Source organism: Aphis gossypii, chromosome 1 (assembly GCF_020184175.1).
Source record: "Aphis gossypii isolate Hap1 chromosome 1, ASM2018417v2, whole genome shotgun sequence".
Taxonomy (NCBI): domain Eukaryota; kingdom Metazoa; phylum Arthropoda; class Insecta; order Hemiptera; family Aphididae; genus Aphis; species Aphis gossypii.
Genome location: NC_065530.1, coordinates 13,336,853 through 13,360,615, shown reverse-complemented (window position 1 = coordinate 13,360,615; position 23,763 = coordinate 13,336,853). Strand labels below are relative to the sequence as shown.

The following is a 23,763-nucleotide window of genomic DNA, read 5'->3' as shown; positions in this document are numbered from 1 at the left end:
GAAATTATATCCTAGGCTGACAAATCATCTTCGTTCAGAATCGTTTTTCGTATACAATGATAACTATCATTGGATTCAAATTTAACACTCCTATAATATATAATAATGATCCATACGGCACCTAATGTACAGCAGAGCGGTACTCACTTGCCCACTTTTTCTGTTTTAAGGGCTTATTTTAAAATTTTAATTGCATACTTCGATGATTTTTCGGTTTTTTAGATATTATTAATAGATATACAAGGAATAATCAGTTTTTCCAAATATGACATTAGGGCTTAGATCAATAACCGAGGATATAAAATATGTAAACTAAGATAAGAATATATTGGTTACGACCCTGATTGAATATTAACATTATTTTACTATAGTTCAAAAAATAACTTTTTTTTGCTAATTTTTTTAAGCATATTTTAACATTTTAGTGCATATATTTATGCATATTTAAATTTTTTAGCGCATATTTGGTTAGATGCATATAAATCCGCGCTCTTGTTATGTCTATTTTAAATTAAAAAGTAGTAGTAAGCAACGTTCTATACTAACTGGATATTTTTTACTCTGCAATAAAAATTGAGGTCCATATATAGACGTTAGATTTTCAATAAATTTTTATAAACATATGGAATTGTGGGTAATATTACGTATGAATATTTTATATTATATAATACATACAATATAATATTATAGTCAATAACTGATTTATACATTTAATAATTTTTATTAATAATGATATTATAGTTATTACTTATTATTTATAATATTACTAATTATAATTTAGTATTCACTCAACTATTGTCCATTATGGTACCTACCTATAACAGCGCTGACTGTGACAAATTTAAACGAGCTGGCCAATCAGATCAAAGTTGATTAGAACTCGGAATTTATGGTGGGATTTTATTATATACAGATCATACGTCCATACGGTGCCTTCGTACTAAAGTATAAATTATAAGCTTTTTGAGTTTGTAATTTAATAAACGTACAGTCGTCACTTGATAATAATCATTAAACATAATATTTCATTGCTCACCCTTCGGTCACTGACCGACGCGTCAAAAACTAAATCATTCGCTGTTTGCCTGTTCGCCTGTTCGCCTGTTCACTCTCTCGAGTTCCAGCTACACCATCCGGCACACTATATTTAGAAAATAATATAGTTTAAAATACATATACTTCTATGTAAGTATAAAATCAACAAAAAAATTTAATATTATTTATTCATATGGTAAAATTGATTGTGTTTATCAAATAATAATTAGATTTTCAGTTATTTTAAACATAATATTAACAATTTAAAATTATTTATTTATACCATTAGTAGTAGAGTAAACATGACGAATTTATTTAATGATAAACTACTATAGATGTCGAGATACTATAAAACTCAATATAAGTGTTATATTATGTATTTTTAATGTATCTACTTCAATTTAATTTTGCATTTTAGTTTTCGAAGTCATGGGGAAAAGAAAAAGAAAAACAGTTTCTGTCACCAAAAAAACAAATACAAAACATTACAATCTCAGAGATACATCAGGAATAACCTCAAAGAATAGTTTTGATATAAATAGTAAGAAATATATTAAACATAACTTATATTAACTACATTAAAAAATGTTAAGTTTAAGACCACTTCTCATCCGAAAGTTGTATTTCCGTCTTACAAACGTACACCATAGAATATCGCAAAATTAGATTCTGTAGGTAGTAGAATTAAATCTTGTTAGACTAAAATACTAAATATTACTATATTAGATTAAATTAACAAATTACCAAACTTAAAAGTAAGAAAATCATCTATTTTTGCATTTTGGTTATTTACTTTAATTTTATTTTTAAGGGGCCCGGTGCCAGATTTTCAAATTTTCCGCAATTCTATAAAATTTAAAAATTAAATTTTGTATTTTAGTTACCACCTTAATTTTAATAATTTTCCACTAATTTATTATCCGATACCGTTAATAGAGTGATAGGGTATATTATATGGAAAAAAATGACTTCACAGGAATAATTCTCAGGCCTTGTAGAATTGTCGGATTTTGGTAACTATATTTTTATTTGAAAAAAGAAGACTTCCTACAGGCCGAATCGAACTCCGATTTTTATTTTATTCAAAATAATAGTAAAATATAATTTATACAAAATTGCTTAAAATTGTATTCTTTTTGAAGACAGCTGACAGATTATAAAGTTCGAGATTAAAATATTGAAAAACGGAGATCGATACGACCTGTAGAATATAACCCTCTATTAGTTAAAAAAAATATCAAATTTGGTTGATTTTACATTTCTACAGAACAGGATCCCTATTCCCGTAAAGCGTATTTTTGTGTACAAAATCGCTTTGTCGAACCTAAGTTATCATTTATGAGTATATACAATATTACAATTAAAAAAATACTTATAAGTTATAACCCATTCAAAAATATAATGATAATAAAAAACCAGCATATAAAAACAGATAGGTAATACCATTTAGTAGTTTTGTGTAAGAATTCACTAAGTTCTGGATCCACTACTGTCTACTGTACATTTCACAAATTGTATAACATAATATATTACGTATACGACAAATATACATTTATAACTATTATATATAATAAATAATTAATTCACAATTATTTTATTATTTCAGAATCAAATAATAATGAAAACAACAATTTAGAAAAACTAATAAATCGCAGTATGAATTGTAAGGTAGTTTTAGAAAATATAGATAATATTATAACGAAAAACAAAGAAAAAAATAAACTAAAAGAAAAACCAATTTTACAAGTACCCGACCAATTGATAAGTACTGAAAATCAATTTAAAACAAACACAGACATTAAAACAGTAGAATCCAATCAGGAACAAAGCACTCAAAAAATTGAAAAAAAGTCTTCTAAATTACCAGATAACAATGATGAAGGACTTGCCGAAAGTTCAGTAAGTATAAATACTATACATCCATTAATATTAAAATAATATTATTAAAAAGGTATATCAATAAAATCGTGGAATATAATCATGAGCCACTTTTTATTATTAATTGATAATGTATGGGATTCCATATTATCATTTATCACTATACCTATACATAGAGTACCTATTTAAATATATTATTTGATATTTCCATATAAAAGTTGTGATATGAAACATGTATTTTTTTGTATTTCAGTAGAAGTATTTTACTGTTTCCTTAAATTTATCATTAAATTGTATTAAATTACGTATAGTTAATCATAATATTTACGTAATAGTGGAAATTTTCAATAAACCACGAATATTGAGACGTACCTAATATAGGAGACGTGCACCTATCATCTCAGCCACCCACCTAGCCAGTCTATAATAATTATAGGGCAACGACCTATATCTGTCGCCGACCCACACTCACACACACATTTCAGTTTGGTGCTTATCTGTGTGATTGTAATCTATAGATAGGTATAATACTGTCACCTTAATTTAATTTTAGGTTGTTTATCTTACCAGTTAATATAGCATTGTATAGTAAATTTGTATAGGTACCTAGTTCGTTTCGGTTCGATTGCATCTGGAGAATTATTATTCGTAAAAATACAATCCGTGACGAAATTATTTACAAAACAATATTAATAATACATACATATTATACAATAAAAATTATCTCTATTGTTTTACTTATTCAAGTTTTGAAGGTTATTAATCGAATTCAAATTTCTTGGTACTATTCAGTACAAACATTAATTACAATTATAGCATCTACTGTCTTGTATCTTTTGACCAAAAAAAGATACAAGATGCTTCTAAAAAATGTATCTTGTTACATGATACTTGAAAATTATATATTATGTAATTATTATTATCTATTTTTATTGTGATCAAATATTTTATTTTGCATTTTAGTTTTTGTGTACCCCGGTGCTCGAAAAAACAAGAGAAGTTCTATTCAATGAAAATTCAAATGAAACTGTGCTAAATAAAAACGAATCAAATTTAAAAGACCACCACGGTCGTCTTATACATCCCGTTTGTGCTGTGTATAAAAAACATATTAATGACGATTTATCAAAGCGTGGTTGCCGGCACAAAAGAAAATTACTTGAGGTTATAGAAAAGTTAAATGAATTTCATAAACGTTCTAAGACTTCATAAAAAAAGAAAATGTATTGTAACCCATCATATATTTTAAATAGGTATTTAAATATTCTTTTATATTCTTAAAGAATTTTGAGATGTATATTTTTAAAATTATTTATTTTTACATGTGTTAATTATTGTATTTTTTAGAATGTTATAGTAGGTATCTTTATTAGATAAATTAAAAGTTAAAAAATAATACATAAGATATATAAAATTAATATTATACCATTTATACCCCTTAACATTAAAATGTATTAATGTTCAATAACACAAGATGTTAAATTTGTAACTTATATTTCTTTTAAAGTATAAATTCTTGAATTTTACAATAAGCTTGGTTTATGATTATAAGTAGTGGCGCCCTTCGACCATATAAGCTATTAGCATTTAGCGAGGGAGTATTAAATTGCATTTGTTCCGATAAATTATGTTTTAGCTGAAAAATATTACCAAGGTACCTAACATTGATTTTACATACATACTAACCTAATAAGTACACATTTGCCTTATCCTTAAATTTGAACAAAAAACTGTTGGTATAGATTAGTTATCACACGTAAAAGTTAATATAGAAAAATACGAATCAAAAAATAAAGAACCACTCTCATACATTTTAGTAAAGATAGGTAGTTCAGTAGTTCACTTACATTTTCAAGTCAAAGCGAAAAGGTTATTACAAAAAAAAACTCCTGTCAGAAAATAAAGAAATGTCTGAAGGCCACCTCTGAGGTATTTACAAAAATTCGTAAATCAAACCATGAACTTAAGTTCAATTCATCAAATTGTTATATACCTATGCAATTAAAATGTTATAAACTCTTATGTTTTATTAAACAAAGTGAATGTATATTTATTTAATAGTTTTTATTAAATCTATATTTTATAGTAAGCACCTAGAATGTGTACCTACTTAAATATAAATTACTTTTACACATTTTTCATAACATAATTGTATAATTCACTTTGTTATTTACCAATATTTGTTTATATTCATATTCATCATTTTTCATTGAATAACCAATTAGTATTTTTGTTTTACTGAATAGCTATAGGTATTAGGTACCTATATTACACAACTATTTAAAGTTTGAGATAAATGAACACTTAATAAATTTAATATAAGTTTAATGTACAACAAAATACCATGACTTAATATGTATACAATTTAAAGCATATTTACAAAATACTAGATACAATATTAATTCAATTTATTATAAAATACATTCAAATTAAAATAATTCAATTCACTGTACCATAATTTTTAACCAATAAAGGCTTTTGATTGCACAGTATCCAGAATAATATTTTAATACTCATAACAAATTGTATTTTGTAAATTTAATTAAAAATTATTTGCTATTTATTGCTAACATAGTGAATGTGTCAAATTAGGCAAATTTTTAATATTTAATTACACCGTAGAAAATTAGGTAATATGTTATACTGTTTATTTGTATTAAAATGAAAAAATGTATAGCTGATTGTTTTAATATAAATTATCCTGTTCAATTTTCATACAAATATAAGTCTACTCATTTTCTCTTTTGTTAGGTTATATGTAATATTTATTACCATATTATGTGGTTGTTGAAACTTGCTTCTAAACTAGGTACAATAGTTTTTCTTTCAGTTTAAAATATAACATAATCATAAATAAAATTGTATAATAATAATAATTAATGTGTCATTGCTGATCAGTATTTTAAATATAATATGGTAATAACTCAATTTATAATTAAAGTATCATATAATATTCACAGAACAGGAATGTAAAATTTTAAAGAATAAATAACACACAAATAATAATAATTCAGTCACCTCAAACAAAAATAATAATTTAAAATAATTGTTTTACAGCATACAAATATTTTATAACTCACTAAAATGGAAATAATAGCAAATTTTCAACAAATAAAATAAAATAAATAAATAATAATAATTACTATACAACCAATATTGGCAAAATGATAATTTAGTATAGCAAATAATTAATCACATTTTGTTAATTCTTCTGATCTTACATTTGGTTTATGGACTTAAATTTTTTATCTCATTAGTCTACCAAAATAATAATTAAACACATAATATTACATTAATTTTGTAAGCAACAGAGAACAAAAATATAATTAATACATATATTTTTATTTTAACAAGTACTGTACAGTCTCAAGATTTTTCAATAATTATTATTTTGAGTAAAAAATTTAATAATATATATTATTGTGTTTTCACGCATTTTGTGGTTGCCTATTGGGTCTTCGCAAATAAATTATGTAGGAAAGTAAAGCAAATAGTACAGCTATCAAATATAAATCCCAATTGAAATCCATTGGCTCAGCAGCATCATTTGAAAGAACATTAATAAAATTTAGAAATTCCTGTAACATATTAAAATTAGTAACAACAATAAAACTATTATAAAATTACAGTGGCGTATACAGGGAGGTTTAACCCATTGCACGTTTTGAAAACCTGCTTTGAAAATTAACATAATAATATAATACCCCCCCCCCCCCCTAAGAAATTAAATCCTACATACGCTACTGAAAAATTATATTAGTTATAACTTAAATTAAATTCTTACAGTGTAGTAATCATTCATCATGTGAAATAAATTAAGTTTAGTCAAAGCTAAAAATACAGGCACTTTTGCGTCTAGACTTGTTTCCGCAGCCATGTCATAACATCGTTTTGCTAAATGAATGTCCTACAAAAAAAAAGTCATTAATAACTAACAGCTTACATTTCACAACAAATAATATGATTTTACCTGTTCCATTCCTAAGCCCATTTCGTGCATGTAACCCAAATTGAACATTGCCTGGGCATTGTGATGTTGCTCAGAAGCCTGTCGATAATGATTAGCAGCTAACTCAAAGTCTATTTTAGTTCCAAGACCATAATAATGATAATCTCCTAATTTTAACTGTGCTGCAGCATACCCTTGAGCAGCTGATCTACTCCAATACATCATTGCACGGACATAGCGTTCTTTTTCAGTTTCCCAAATGTTAACATCTCCTAAATGTCAAAAAGAAGAGTTTATCAATTTTTCTTTTCTTCTTTTTTTCAATAAAATATATCAAATGTATATTAAACAAATATATACATAATTAAAATATGGTATTTAATAAATGAACTTCACCTCTATCTAAAATGAATCCAGTGTTGCTTTGTGCCACTTCATACCCCATTTCAGCCAAAAATGAGTATAAAACAAACGACTCTTCAAATTGATTTTCTTTATATGAATTGTAAGCGTGCATCAAATATCCACCCCATTTACCACGTTCAGCAACATTTTTGAACAACTTAAAAAATAGAATGTATATTTTTTTTTAATTCATATTTATTAATAAATTTAATAATTAGAATAATCAAATAAGTTTACCTCTAAAGCAGTTGTACAGGAACGCAGCACACCAATACCAGATGCATGCATTTGAGCCATATTGAAGTAAGCCAACAGATTACCAGATTTAGATGCCAAACCGAAGTTTTTAACAGCTAATTTATAATCACGTTTTACACCTAATCCCTCTGTAATTAAATAACAAATTCAATAGTTTTTAAACAATTAAATTTTGTATTAACTTACTATAATAGATGATTCCAACATATAAATGCCCTTCAACCCAACCTTGTTCAGCAGCAAGAGTGAACCAATTTAAGGCCTCTGAATAATCTTGGGCTACATTGAGTCCATGTAAATACATATAACCAAGACCACTCTGACCAACTGGATTTTTCAATTTTGCGGCTTTATAAAAATATTCAAGAGCTTTTTCATAATCTGGTTTAACATCATCACGCTCTTCCAAAAATATCTATGAACAAATAATTTTATTAATATATGATTTACAGACTAAAATAATGAAAGCAATATTTTTACCTTTCCAAGAAAACCATATGCAAGAGCATTACCATTCTCGGCTGCTTTTTGAAAATAATAATAAGCAGTTTGTATATCGATTGGTACACCTCTACCACCTTGTAAATATAACTGACCTAATCCAACCTATTAAAATCACAATATTAATATGTCAATGCAAATACTTAGGTAATCTTATTGTTATTTAGTTTTACTTGTGCTTGAGCATCTCCTTTATTAGCTAACATTTTATAATAGTCTAACAAATCAGAATCTACAATTCCACTATTATAATTTGGATTGTCCATCTCCTCCATTAACTTTATACGTTGTACAAGGGGTCCACCAGATAAAGATAACTCATTTGCAACTAAAAGTTAAAATTAAGAGCGATTGTTTAAAATACTTAAAAATGTAATAAATGTATTGTCAGTACTTAATTACCATTGTTTGCAACTGCCCGATAGTACTCCAATGATTTTTCACAACTATATGCCACAGTGGCTCCAGCAAAATAACGGTATCCCAATGCCAATTGAGCCAATACATTACCACCAACTGCAGCCATAACATAATGTACAAGTGCTTTTGGCTGACTTACAGGAAGATGTAATCCAACAGCATACAAGAAACCCATACCCTAAAACGAACAAGAATATTACTAGGAATATTATTATTAAAAGTTCAATCAATAATTACTAAATGAGCATCTGGATTTCCTTTTTTTGATAGTTCATTGAATATTTCATATGCTTTGGGGATATCTTGAGTGTATTTTAAGCCAAATAATAGAGCAAAAGCAAACTTTGCTCTCGCTTCTTCATGGTCCAGAGTATGAGCCCTGTAGAAGTATTCATAAGCATCTAAATGATCTCCAAGGGTTGATTTCAATTTTTTCAAACCAGCCTGATATAATTGTTCCGCTAAAAATATTAAGGTATGGTATTAATTAAGTTATACAGAACAAATAAATAAGTAAATAACCTACCTTCTTCTTCTCTAGACGAACTCGGAGGATTTTTGACTGGTTCTTTCCAATCGGTAACATCAATGTCATCATCAATATCATCATCAATTTTCATTTGTTGTACACTAACGTCATCATTTGACATATCTGCCCAGTAGTTAAACAAACCAACCGTTGGAAATTTAACCAACTGTAAATTGTCAACAGCATCTAAATCTTCTGTTTTTAATTGATCTTGAGACTGATCTGAAGGTTTTTCCTAAAATGATTGACATATTAAGAACAATGGAAACATTACAGTGGAATTAAATAGGTTTGTTACCTTTCCTAATTCAGAAGCATCAACAATTTTCAAAGCAGCATTATTGATAAGATCCAGCATACGGGTGGTAGCCTCATCTTGATCATCTACTTCGTTGGTCCTTAAATCATAACTATCGTCCTCATCGTCTTTAGAATTGCTTTTCTCTCCACCAACAAGAGAGGCAATTACAATTACGAAAATGAACCATTGTAACAATCGTTCCTTCATTGGTGGACCTTGCAACAATACACTAACAAAAATATCGACTATAATTTACTGATTTTACTGTATACGTTTTAAAAATGTTCATTTGCATACCATTTATATCAAATAAATGCACAAACTATCAAATTTCTGATTGTTGCGCAGACACTACAGACTATGGTTGAAGCAGAGCAGTTTATATACTAAATAACAAATATACGAGTGTCGACTGTCGAGAATTGAGTAAGATAAAAAAATTGAATTCAAATTCATTACATCACCAATTACCAAATGGCAAGAGCTTAAATTATTTATAATAATTCATATCTGTATCATTGATAAGATATTCACTGGCTATTATAACTTTAGTACGTTGACAATCAACTAGATGGGGAAATTATTACAGTGATCAATTTATTGGTACAAGGCACTGATGATGTCCTGGATTTTTATTCAAGATAAATCATTTGGTAATGAAATTACGATGGTACAAGATATAAGTGACACAAGTAAAAATGAATTATAAAAAAAAAACGAAACCTATTGGTTTGAACTTTTTCATTTCAATACCTATAGCCAGTATAGCCTAATGACTGTCACTGTTGTAGTCTGCAATGCACTACGTGGACAGGCGCTATAGGATTTGATAACAGTAGTATTCCCACCAGTATTACCTATTTAATATTTTGAATTTTCGTATTATTCGTATTTATCACCACCGCAAAAACTACAGTGTAACCGCAATTACAATTTAATTGTTGGACACAATTTTTTTAAACGTTTGAAATTTAAATTTTTACAAAATACGTAAAAAAACACGAAAATTTATGACATTTTTAATTTTTATATCTAAGGTTAAAAAATTCAACACAAATTTTTAAATAAGTTTTCATTCGAATAACGATTAACTATAAAGAAAACTCGAACGTAGTTAGATATAGGACAAAATGTTATGAGCGTTTGACTTAAATTTTTACGAAATCGCGACATTGCGACATTGCGTAACGATAACGATTTGTCCTCAAAAACGATTTTCAATATTTGTTATTATTCAAAAAATATAAGTTGTAGATAATTAAAAATTTCACTAGTTACTTAGACTAGTTAGACTAGCGTTTTCTTTACATAATTTAATTTTCAAAGTATTTCACTTATTATAAAACGAGACAAATGCAGTTTATAGTGCCACCTCGCCAATTTGATCTTTTTTTATCGAAACTTATGTAACTAAGTAACTTGATGAGTTAAAAACAATGGTGCAATCAGAATTTCTCGCTCGGACTTAATTTATCGAAGTTATGGCCTTTGAAAGTAAGTAATTTTGATTTTTTTACGCGCGTATATGTATATATATTATGTAGGTACCTACCTAATACGCTATAATTTACCTCGTTTTTCATACATTGTTTTTCTTTTTTTGGTAATTACGTATTTTAACCTAATTAAAACGATGATGCAATCAGAATTTATTAAAAATAATTAAGAATAGTTCCAGAATAAAAAATGGTTAATTTTTTTGTGAGACTTGGTCATTTTTTAGGTGAAAATTAGAATTTTTAAGCTGTGCTGCGTTCGGACAAAAATACGAAAATATCCCTCGACGTGTTGCGTAAAACCACCTTGGGTAGGCCTCGGAGTTAAAAAAAAGTGCAAAAATTACAAAAAACGTTCAACTTCTACAATGGTTATAGGTACATTTAGGGTTCCCGTTAAAGTAGAAATATATCGTAATGATATTTTGTTTTTTATTTTTTTATTTGTAAAATAAGTTTGAAAAATTTAAAAAAAAATTCATGCTACGAAATCTCATTGTATCAAATACTACCTACTTTGCGATGAAATAATGCTCAATCTACAGCAGTATTTTAAAGTAACATAAGTATTTAAGTATATTATAGTGTCAAACTCAGGGTACTCAGCGCGGCATTATAAAGCAATGTTCCATGTATTAGTTTAAACGCGTAAAATCGTAAACTTTGGAAAGCTATAATTTCAAAAGTAAATCCTTGCGACAATTCTGATTGCACCATCGTTCATAACTCATTGAGTTACAGAAATCATCATTTTTGTTTTGCTAAGTAAAAATACTTGAAAAATAATCTAAGTTCCTCGTGAGTTAGTCTTTCGTAGTGATTCAAAAATTATAAAAATACATGCACACTATTCTTTTTTATTAGCATTTGAAGTTCAAATATTGACAAAATTAGTCAAAATCATAAATATTTGCAAATTATTTTGTAGTTAAAAATATACAAAAAACGTTGTATAAATAACTAAGTAGCTAAGAATTTAAAATTGAATACTAGATTTTCCATACAAGGTCGGATTACCATATTTATTAAATAAGTTGAGCGTTGGCCAATTAAAAAAAATTATCTAAAATTTAAATTTAACACACTCAGAATTATATTCCAAAGCAGAATATTTTTTTGAGGATTTAAATAATCATTAAATTGAGTTTAAAACGACTAACTTGTTAATATATAATAATATATAATATAGGTAATTAGTTATATAAGTTTTAAACAATAATGAATAGGCTTAGGGTATAAGAAATCAGGATTTTCCCGGTAGGCTCTCATTCAAATTTGTGACGGACGTTCTTCATACTCTAATCTCAGTAGTATCACATTATTTATTCGAAGACTTAAAATTATGAAGGTTAAAAAAAATTTCCAAAAACATTAGTACCTACATTTTGGGATAAATGGATAATAATTAATAAGTGTAGTGTTTAGTACATTTAATCTATAAGTCCGTCGTTAAAAGATTTAACCTGTTAATATTTAATATTTATATTGTATTTTTTTTTATATATAGTATATTAGTATGTACTTGTTATCAACATACGACGTTGAATTATTTAGTACGATCGCGATACAAATATCGATTTTATAATATTGTTATACCTACGCGTATCTCGTATTATAGGTACCTATATTATTTGAGTGTTGTCAAACGACAACGATTGTTAGACACGTTTCGAATTCACAACACAGTTATTGTGTTTTAATGGCTTAATTTTACTTACATTATAATGTGGAAGTGTTTTTATGAATTTTAAATACTCAATTCATTTACAAATTTTCAGTTGGAATCCATTCGACATTCGTCAAGGGTGAATCATAACAAAAACAATATTAATAAGTAATAACAAATCATGAAAACCCAAACAATCAAAATAGATTTTACTGCAATGTTATACACTGGGATTTTGTACACGGGTCTGGTGATTTCTGGATGGTTACTTATTCGTCTGACGATCGCTTGCTTCAAATTACCTTCCATATTGAACGCGGTTGAAGAGTCGAAAAACAAGACGAAACAGTCGAAACGGACTTCAACTTTAGGTATATTGTTATATTGTATATATTAGATACTATATATTAACAATATTAGTATATTATAAAAAAATATACTATAGGTACTATGTTTGCTGTGAATGTACAAAATAGAGAAAAGGTACTATACGTACTACATATTATATTGGGAGTTTACCAATTGCGCTTAAAATTACCTTTTCATATACCAATTGCGCTCTAAACATTTTAGGGTCGATATACCAATTGTGCTCTAAACATTTTAGGGTCGATGTACCAATTGCGCTCAATATATTTTACAATACCTCAGGAAAACTTATTAGTTAGTTAATAACCGAATTTTTTGCGAGTTAAAAGTAAAAGTCTTCCAAGTCGGTGAAACGTATAGGCTTTATACAGTTAAGTTAATGAAAACTAAAATAAAATAACATTAATAATAATAAAAGAATAGGTGGTTAAATCATAAATATATAATAATAATAATAGTTTAAGCTGGTAATCATGATGTTTGTATTTTGCATGCTTTATAAATGTTTCACCACGAGGTATAATAATAATTAATAACATTATGATTTAAAAAAGTATAATACAAATTAATAAATTAATAGGTACACTATAATCGGTCACAAGTTTGCAATTATCTTAAAATAATGAATTTGGTCACAACGAGGTATAATAATAACATTATGATTTAAAAAAAGTATAATACAAATAAATGAATAGGTACACTAACCACTCACAAGTTTACAATTATTTTAAAATAATGAATTTGGTCACCACGAGGTATAATAATAATATGCTGATTTAAAAAAAAATATATATAACACAAATAAATTAATAGGTGGGTACACTAACTGGTCACAAGTTTGATTGTCAATTATTCAAAATTAAATTAATAGGTACATAATAATATTATAATTCACATTTAAACGTTTTTACAATAATGATAACACACCATTTTTAAAAATTCGTTTCTACTAATTTCGTCAGATTTGTATTTATCGATGTATAAGAATTAATTGTTAATTTTTTTTTTTAAATATGCTCTATTAGAAATATATTTTTCCTGTTCTATACTATTTATTGCAATGTACGTGCTAGTCTGCGTTTCAATAATAACTTTTAAAAAGACAAAAATATTTGGATGGGGAGAATAAAAGTTTGTAGAAAATGAAGCGTGAAAAGCTTCACATACATTAATTGTACATTCACAGCTTATTAAATTGGACGCCCACAGTTTTGGAGGAAATGTAGAATTAGATGATATATAGTTTTCAACGAGATAATTAGTAAATTTAGTTAGATTATTCAATTGGTTGAATCGTCATTAGTTCTTCTACAAACACATCCTCCACTTCTTTGTGCGAAAAAAGTGATAAACCAAAAACTAAATGAAGCCATTTTCCTACTTCAGAATTAGGATTTTTATACTCTGTTTGCAGTCCACAACTTTGAATATTCCTCCACCAAGCTTGTGATAAATGAAATCGACACCCTACTAAAAGTATTGAAGGCCAGACTTGTTTTACTGCAAAATGTATACCTTGTTCGAAATCGGCAACGACTGTTTTTGGATTTAAATCAATATTGAATGTTGCACATTTACTAATTAAAACTCGAAATAACTATTCATATGTACTTGGTAATTTATTTGGCAGTAAAGAAAATATAAGTGGAATATAGTGCCCATTTTTCAAACTATGTATGTACGTAATAACTAATAATATTAGAACCCTTAATTTAATTTTTTTTTAAATTTTTTAAATTTGAATTAATTGTAAAAAATATATATTTTATTCTAATTTTATTTTATGATAGCATAAAAAACTCGTAGAAATAATTATACTTGAAATCTCAATTTAATTGATTTAACAATTAATATCATAAATGTAAACATAATTATTATTTATTACTAGTTAATATTTTTAGTAAACAATCACTGCCAATTACCTATAGGTAATTCAAAGTATTCTATTCTTGTTGAATGGATAAATATAACCTACTTAATAGATAATATTATAATCCTTACATTCGCAAAAATGCGCAAAGGAGAAAATTGTACGTGGAAAAAGTGCTCGATGGCATAGCAATAAAATCGAAGGAAGGCAGGTTGTGGAAGGTGAAGATGGCTCAGGAGGTGAACCGGTCCTCGGACGTGGTTCATTACATGTGTAAGTTGGCCGTGTGCGGGAAGTCCATGACCAAGGACGAGGAAAAGATGCTGGAAGCGGCGTACAAGCACTTGTTGGACACGATACAGTCGTCCAGGAGGACGCTGATGACGATCGAGCAAAAGAACGGCATCCACGATGGCCCGGGAGTATCGCTCGCACGTCGACGTTGACTTGAACTTGCTGTGCGTCAATGCGCAGGACGTGGTCAAAGTGTGGCTAGCGTCCGACTGGAGCCACACAAAATGCATATGTAGTATTATACATTTTATCTAATAATGAAATAATAAACAAAAGTCTATAATTTGGTTAGGCAAGTTCACAGGGAACATACCCAGATGACAAGGGCGTCTTTGGCCCTATTTTCAAGGGGGGCGACTTATTGATACAATTTAAAAAAAAAACTTTTTGTATCATAATTACATATAATTACGAAAATATTAAAGTAGGTACTATTAAATAGAAATATCAAATAAAAACAGAGGCTCTGGGGGGGGGGGCGATCGCCCCATCGCCCCCCCCCCAGAAATACGCCCTTGCCAGATGATACAATGTGTCGGCTATCTTCAGGCAAGACATGGAAATCTGTTCATGCTAAAACAACATAAGAACTAAATAAAGTTAAACATTTACTTACATACATGCAATTGTCACTGAATATTTAAGACTTTTTATTTGACTTTCATTATTAATAGTGCAAATATTCCTTTAAACGAATTAACAATTCTCTTTTTTGAAAACGATGAAAATATATGTAATAACTTAAATATTAGTCATACAATTCTAAGAGTACAAAGTATACCTATTAGATATTTAGGTGTTACCATGGTGAAATATACAATATATTTCAACCATGGATGTTACTTTCAATAATCATTTGAGGTTAAATCTACGTATAAATTATTTAATAAATCGCCCGCGCATATCAGTTCATAATTTTTATAAACTGCATTTCATTTTACCACAATACCGCATGAGAATTGTGTCTTTTTATCAGGCAGTGTTCCAATAAGACATTAGGATCTGGGGTAGCACACTTGAAAATGTAATCAAACCATTTCAGTTACAACAGAATAAAATAATAAGAATTTGTCTGGGTAAACATAGCTTTGTGGGGTCAACATTACTCAACTAAGTACAATAAATTAAAAGTGTTATACCATTTAAATTAACTTACAAAAAGTTTGCCATATTATGGGAAGTTAGAAATGTTTTTATTTGTTCGTTTATTTTATATCTTATTTTTATTCTCCACACTGTTATTATTTATCATGTTTTTATACTTCTATATTAGATGGTATTTTTTGAACCATGTATTGTAAAAAGTTGGTAAAAATATTTAGAACAAAATTCAAATGTTCCATCGACAAATATTTTGTCACAACTACATAAAAATTCTAAGTTTGATTTGGTGGAAAAACATATTATATTCAACATATTGTCGTTTATAAGCAATAAATTCTCACCCTTGTATGTATTTGTATCCAAATTATTTAAAGCTGTATGCACTTCGGTTACATTTTTTGGTAAAGGTGGTACCTTTTTTCTACGAGCACGATAAACGCTTCGTCGTATAGAATGCACATCGTTTAATGTTAAATCTAACGCACTTGATTGCACTTCATTCCGAATTAGTTTTAGTGGTCGTGTTGTAACTTGGTCTGTTGCTTTTATTTTTAATGAATTAGCAACAATTTGTCTATTGATATTTGAACTTGCTTCGTGGTTATGATCAAAATTCGATTTTAAAAGCACCGTTTCACTCACATCACATAAAAAATTCGAAGTACACGATTTAATTATACATCTCTATTTTATTCCATTTTTTGAAATAGTACATTTTCGGAACTTAAACTCGTCAAGAACTAATAACGGTTTACCTTTTTCACTAAAAGCTTTTGTAAAACGATCCATATTGTAACGTCAAACAACTAAAACGTATACTAAACGATGATTAACAAGACATAAGTATTGGGTACCTATCAATATGATTTATATTTATAATGGGTATCATCAATGTGTTCTTCTATCTACAGTATATCGTGTGCAACGAAACAATTAGGCTGATAAAATATATCCGATGATAATGAAAACTTGTTTTCGTCCATCACTCAAATGCGTACTTCCGTAATCAAAATATGTGCGTAATAATAATAACGTTTCATAAAATTCCCTATATTAATATATATAATAATACACTGTTAAAAAATATATTTAAACATAAGTCATAAAGTAATAAGTAGGGCTCGGATGTTGTTGCACTAAAAATGTTATAAAATTGATTGCATTATTGCTGTGAAAAAAACCCAAAATTGCACTTAAAAATTGCAATAAAAAAATATTTTGTACCAAAAAAATTAAAAAAAATATTAACGAGTAGATAATAAAAAAGATTCAAATTCAAATTCTCGTCAGTTGTCATTAAAAATCTAGTAAATTGTCCGGTTTTCTTATTTTTTCAGAAATCTACAAATAATTTTATCAAAAATTAAAGCTTTTTATTTAAACTATTTTTTGATTTTTTTCTACTAATTAAATGGTTTTTCCAGTTACCGCCGACGACGACGGACAAATAAGCCGTCACGAGTCACAACCAATAAAGCCCGACATAACCATAGATTAAACCCGTATAATCTAACAAAAAAAAAAGTGAAAACACAAAAAAACACATAAAATTGTATTGAAAATGACAATAATTAACAAAATTGCAATAAAATTAAAAAAAGGTCAAAAATTGCAAAAAGTTGCACTTAAAATTTTTATGTATTAATTGGTACTCATTTGAAACAAATTTATAATCTACTTAGCAACGAATCCGAACAATAGAAAAAAAGTTGCAAATGCAACAACATCCGTGCCCTAGTAATAAGATTTTGAGTTTATGGTAATCATAATATTTGTATTTTGCATGTTTTAACAATAATAATAATTTGAGCATGGCAATTTAGAATAATATAATTTAAATTCAAGCGCAATTGGTATATACTATATTGACCGTAAAATATAAAGAGAGCAATTGGTACACTAACCGTAAAATATATGCAGCGCAATTGGTATATTGACCCTAGTATAAAAATTTTGTTTTAAGCGCAATTGGTCCATGCCCATTATATTATATCAATAGATTATAGATAACACTGTATTTAGATAATAGGTAGGTATTTTACTATCTTATAGGTTAAGGCTATAGATATTTATAGCTATATAATATATATATTGTATATGTATAGGTCTGTTAATTATTATGAATGTTGTGCACCCTTGTGTGGTAGTTTCCAGTTACAGAAGGTTAGAGGGATAGAGGGTTACTATACATAAGGATTAAATGAAAAGAGCGCTAAAATGACAAATAAATATATGTATAGTGATAATTAAAAAACAATGATTTTGTGTTATCAAAGTACCTACCTAAGTAACTATGTAGTTCTCTTTGCTTCAAATATAATATTATAATTTGCTCTTTGATTATAATAGTTAAAGTTATATATTTTAATAAGTCACATTATTATTAAAAGTACAGAATTATTAACCATCATAAATAAAAGTAATATTCAACAGCATGTTATTAATTGAGTAATGTCATTAACTTGCTATAAATATTATATATTTATGTAGTTAATAAAAATATCAAATTATTTCCTCTGAAATGAAATATAAATTATAATTTTTATTTTTCATTACTATCAACTATATAGATTTATAAAAGCCAATATTAATATTCAATACAATTATTTTAGTATCATAGATTTTTATAGTATATAAAGTTTATTATTGATATTTGATAGTTACTTTTTTTAGTTATTATTGTTAAGAGGACGTCGTACACGCGCATGTGCTGTCTCTGTCTTACACTTGTACGACACAGACAAAACGCTTTTACGCAGTATGATTAGAACTCGCTGAATTGTGATAATATTTCTGAGGGCGAGACATTGCGTTTTTTAAAAAAAATAATTTAAATTTTGAAAAGTTAAATGTTATTTAAAAATGTTGATATTTTCGTTATTTCTAAACGATATATGAACGTTATATTGGGAATAATAGAAAAAACGCAGCGTTTTGCCCTCAGAAACATTTTCAGAATTTAATTGTATAATAAGTATATTTACTATAGAACCAAAATTGAGCGAATTCTACTAAAATTCTACTTAATTTTTATTTTTATTTTTTACTGCGTAAACGCGTTTTATTTCTATCTTACACACGCGTAACATAGTAAAAACTATTTTGCGCGAGACGACTTTACTCTCTCGATATTTATATAAAAATTACCAAAATTATAAATCGCATCAAGAAGAACTTTACCTGTGTTGTAACGTTTTAATTATTTTAATAACATGAAAACAATTAAAGTTATTGGTTTGAGAACTTAAGGTTTTTTTCATTTAATTATTAAAAAGTATCGATTACTATCAAAAAAAAAATTAAAATGCTACGACTCAGGTAAAGTTCTTCACTATATGATTATCGATAAATATTGAGGAAGTTAAGTCGTTCGGGACTTCGTCGACTCGTCCCATGCAAAACAGTTTTTAAATATGTAACGCGTGTATAAGACAGAGACAACACATATGCGGGTATAGTATCCTCTTAAAACGTTAAAATAGAGATAATTATTAATAATATACATTACACATAATATTATAATATAAACTAGGCGATATGTAATAAATTTGAATGTAAATATTAATCATTAGTATATAAGTATTTTTACTAATCTATTTATACAAATAAAAAAAATAAATGATGTTCTTTATGTATATTTCGTATTGGTTACTAATAGGTAACTATTATTAAGTGATGATTGACTGTTAAGGTAAATTTTTCCTGCAACGTGTAATGCCAATACCATCAGTCCGAGACATGATCGCTGTCTTTAGACGATAATATATAGTATATAGTGTTGTAAAAAGTTTTACTGTCTGATGATGTACTGAAAACGTACTCTTGTAGAATATAATATAATTGTAGTCACTTATGTTAAATTATTTATTATGTACTATGCAGTATGTACTTATAGCTGTTTTTTAAACTATATGCATTTTAAATTTGTGATTTACATAACCTATCGGCTACTGTTCCGAGTGAAGGGGAAAACGAGGACCTGAGTTCCGTTCAATATTTCAATACTTTGATGAAAGGTACCTGCAACGACTCAAACATACTAAAACAATCGGTAATGTATTTATTATTGATTATTTTTATTATTTGATTTCTTAAAATATTTTTTCGTATTTATATTAATATTATCATTTATAATGACTGTATAATATATATATTATATACATGTGTGTGTGTGTGTGTGTGTTTGTTATACTATTAGCTACGTAAATTCTACAGAGTCATCACACTCGCGAATAAAAACATCATATTTTGATAACTGTGGTGTCTGGTATTTTGCTTCTAGAGTCCTAGGCCCTAGAAGTGTACATAGGTACACATGTGTGTACACATAGGTGTGTGTTGACTCTAAAAGTAGATAGTGCCCATATATTATTATCGGCCCTTTAATTCAATGTATTTAATAATAAGATTTTTTTAAACTTAATGTGCTTTTAATATATATAAATGTATAATAGAAAAATACAAGTTGCATACTTTATCATTAATTAGTTATCTCACTGCACAGTTTCCGAAAGAGTAGCGGGTTAACATTAAATATTAATATTAAAATACAATCAAAAAAGAAAAATAATTAATAATAATGCTAAAAAAATAATAGATAATCACAAGTTAAACATTGAGCAATATTGGTTCCTCAATCTACAATTATAATATTAAGTATTAACTCATAACAATTTTTAATATTTAATACTAGCCACTACACGTCTAACTCTAACGTTGATCTGTACTCAGATTTTCGACTACAGAGTGCACACAATGTATTATTCTAATTTTTTTAATTTTCCTTAAAAATGTAATCTTAAATTGAATTTGGTAATTAATGCATGTTTATTCAAATTAAAATATAATGGCAATTTATTGATTGAACAATTGGGCGCTTCAGCTCATGAAAAATCGCAGGTTGTGTTGGACATATGATATCTAGTACTTCTTGCAATGAACGCGCGCTTATTAGGTTATAGTGGTTACACGAATAGGCAAGGCCGTAATTGAAACACATTTTTTTTGGGGGGGGGGGGTAATTCAAATAATATTTTAATTATTATAATTAAGTTACTTATATAAATTAAATTTCTTAATTATAAAATATTTCGATGGGGGGGGGGGTTGAACCATCCAAACCCCCCTCATCATATACGGCTTTGTGAATAAGTACATTTGAGATAAAAAAAACGATCATATGAAATAATGTAACTCAAAAACATAAAAAATGTATGGTATTTAATATATATGTTATTAAGCAACATAATGCATACAAATTACAAATATAATTTGTAAAGACATATATCTACCTAGTTTCAGTGGTTTGATAAATGTGACTGCGGCTATAGTAAATTAAATTGTACATTTTATTTTAGACTGTAGTGATTGTATATTTGTATGTATATTGTATACGTTTATATTTTGTGCGTAAATTTATCCATTATGATATGCATATTTATACGGGCATCTTATTGATGCACTGAATGTTGGTTAATTGGACATTTGTTATAAGTACTTATAAGTTATAATACTAGTTTTATTTTATTGCATTACTTAACAGCCAACATTATTTATTACATTTGTAGTATAATAAGCGAATAGCGATCTGACTTATAAATTATGAAAACAAAACAACGAGAAACATTTAAACACCTTATATTATATAGTTTATATTTTATACTGCAGTATTATAATAGACAATAGTCATCACGCTAGGGCACGGATTTTTATGTAATAAAAAAGTCAACATATGTAAATATTTATGTTCTTATTTTTAACAAGATATGTATTAAAAAATGTGAAATATTGATAAAAAAAAAATACAAATTTACAAAAAAATCAGTATTTTACATGAATTTAATTTATTTGATTCGATTTAATTCATCTAATCATCTTCATTGTTGTTTTTTTTTTTGAAAGAATTGGACACAACATTGGTACATTTGGAGATATTTATAATCACTCTGTATATCAATAGAAGCTGACAGATCAAAATTTCTAAATTCCAATATAATAATTTTAATAGGTACAAATAAAAACTGAACACCTATAGGTATGAAAAAGTGAAATATTTATGAAATATATAAATATTGGTGAAATATTTAAAAATGTATTTTCATAAAAAATATGAAAATATGGAAAATAAAAAAGTCTCATTTTATTCAGAAAGTAATGAAACGTGCTTATTTTAAATCAGAATTGATAAATTTATATTCAATAAAATTATGTACCTATTTACATAAAAATCTGCGCCCTAGTTATCACTCATAAATTATTGTAAGTTGTAACTCTTTAAAAATATTTAATAGATATAAACCTAATAATTAATAAGTCTTTTAATACAGTATCTAAATGCTGTACGTTTTCAGCCAATCACAATATTTATTGTTTTGTTGTTTAGTAATAATTTCGTCTAAGTCGATATATTATAGCTAATACTGACAGGGCTGCTCTTAGTTTGGGGTAGAGGGAGTGTTGGTTCCACGATCTGGGCTTCACGCATTAGAAGGGCCTGGAGCTTGAACAAATATAATTGATAGGTAAATTATTACTTATATCTATATGTAATAAGCTTACAACTTGAATTGAAGAAAGTATAATATAAATAATATAATAGGTACCTACACTATATTGACATTTTGTACATGACGTGTATGTTATGTCATAGATATCTTTTGCCCACCGATTAACTAAATTTCAGTTATCAGATAAATGGTCATTAATTAGTAATGATTGTCGGTTACATTGGTTTTATAGTTTATTTCTATTCTGTATTTTATATTATTGGCCAATTATTCTTTTAGTGCTCGCTTTATCATTCGGTAAAAGTCTATAAAGTATTAATACAGAATTGAGTATTGGAGTTTGAATTATTTATGAGAAGCTTAAAAATATTTCTTGAAGATTTTAAAAATAAGGGGCTTAAAACTATAAAAAATTATATATTAAGTTGTATAACTATATAAGTTATATTAAATAACTATATAACATTTTACTACATTTATTATAATATTAGTTAATAATTAAAAGTAAATTAAAATATTAAGATATGAGTTCTCTTTAGACTAACTTGACTACTATTATAGTATTAATTTATTATTTAACAATTTAAAAAATGTATAACCTAATTAACTTTTTTTAAAAAATAATTTTAAATACCAACTCTAAATTAAAATAAATAAATAATTTTATATTATCTATACTGTTATTTTTTACATAATTAAGAATTTAAGATCATTGTTTTGTTTGCTCTTGATAACAATTTTTATATCTGAAATTTAAAAACAACGATAATAATAGTCATTACTTATTATTCAATTTCTGTTGCTCTAATAGTCTAATATAACATTATATGAGAAACAAACGATCTAGAACTACTGTCTACTAATTAGTCGTTATTTAGCGTTGCTACGACCCTATTAATTCGTTAGTACCTATATAATATGTACCTATAATATGTGTCCGGATGGCTAATTTGTTGTCCCTGTTTTCTCTTCGTTAAAATGACAATTGACAATTATACTTGCAAAAATCTGAATAAAGATTATATACTGGTGATATTTTCAGGAGAAAGACAAGACAAATTAATTTAGTTTAGAATGTATTAAGTTCTTATTTTTTTCAATTTAAATTGTAAAATTAAAATTAAAATTATTTTTTACTTTTTTGTTATATAGGTCTGTACAATGTCTGCATTATAAAGTTGA

At 27.1% G+C, this 23,763-nt stretch overlaps 3 protein-coding genes across 3 annotated transcripts; 2 read left to right on the top strand and 1 right to left on the bottom strand.

The window, feature by feature from the left end:
• The first annotated feature begins 1,044 nt into the window (after positions 1-1,044).
• Positions 1,045-6,075, top strand: LOC114128829 (myb-like protein P). Its single transcript, XM_027993418.2, has 4 exons — positions 1,045-1,185; positions 1,454-1,576; positions 2,642-2,934; positions 3,877-6,075. The coding sequence occupies exons 2-4, from the start codon at positions 1,465-1,467 to the stop codon at positions 4,123-4,125; spliced, it is 654 nt and encodes a 217-aa protein (XP_027849219.2). The 5' UTR covers positions 1,045-1,185; positions 1,454-1,464; the 3' UTR covers positions 4,126-6,075.
• Positions 6,076-6,234: 159 nt separating this feature from the next.
• On the bottom strand, positions 6,235-10,038 carry LOC114128828 (protein sel-1 homolog 1). Its single transcript, XM_027993417.2, has 13 exons — positions 9,574-10,038; positions 9,274-9,505; positions 8,973-9,210; positions 8,684-8,907; positions 8,429-8,624; positions 8,200-8,354; positions 8,006-8,131; positions 7,712-7,940; positions 7,505-7,653; positions 7,259-7,424; positions 6,884-7,134; positions 6,698-6,820; positions 6,235-6,491 (listed from the first exon to the last, which is right to left on the bottom strand). Exons 2-13 carry the CDS (start codon positions 9,481-9,483, stop codon positions 6,342-6,344), a joined length of 2,217 nt encoding a protein of 738 aa, XP_027849218.2. The 5' UTR covers positions 9,484-9,505; positions 9,574-10,038; the 3' UTR covers positions 6,235-6,341.
• A 2,341-nt stretch (positions 10,039-12,379) lies between these two features.
• Positions 12,380-20,844, top strand: LOC114128826 (uncharacterized). Its single transcript, XM_050198012.1, has 3 exons — positions 12,380-12,812; positions 20,023-20,131; positions 20,769-20,844. Exons 1-3 carry the CDS (start codon positions 12,620-12,622, stop codon positions 20,842-20,844), a joined length of 378 nt encoding a protein of 125 aa, XP_050053969.1. The 5' UTR covers positions 12,380-12,619.
• The last annotated feature ends 2,919 nt before the right edge of the window (positions 20,845-23,763 follow it).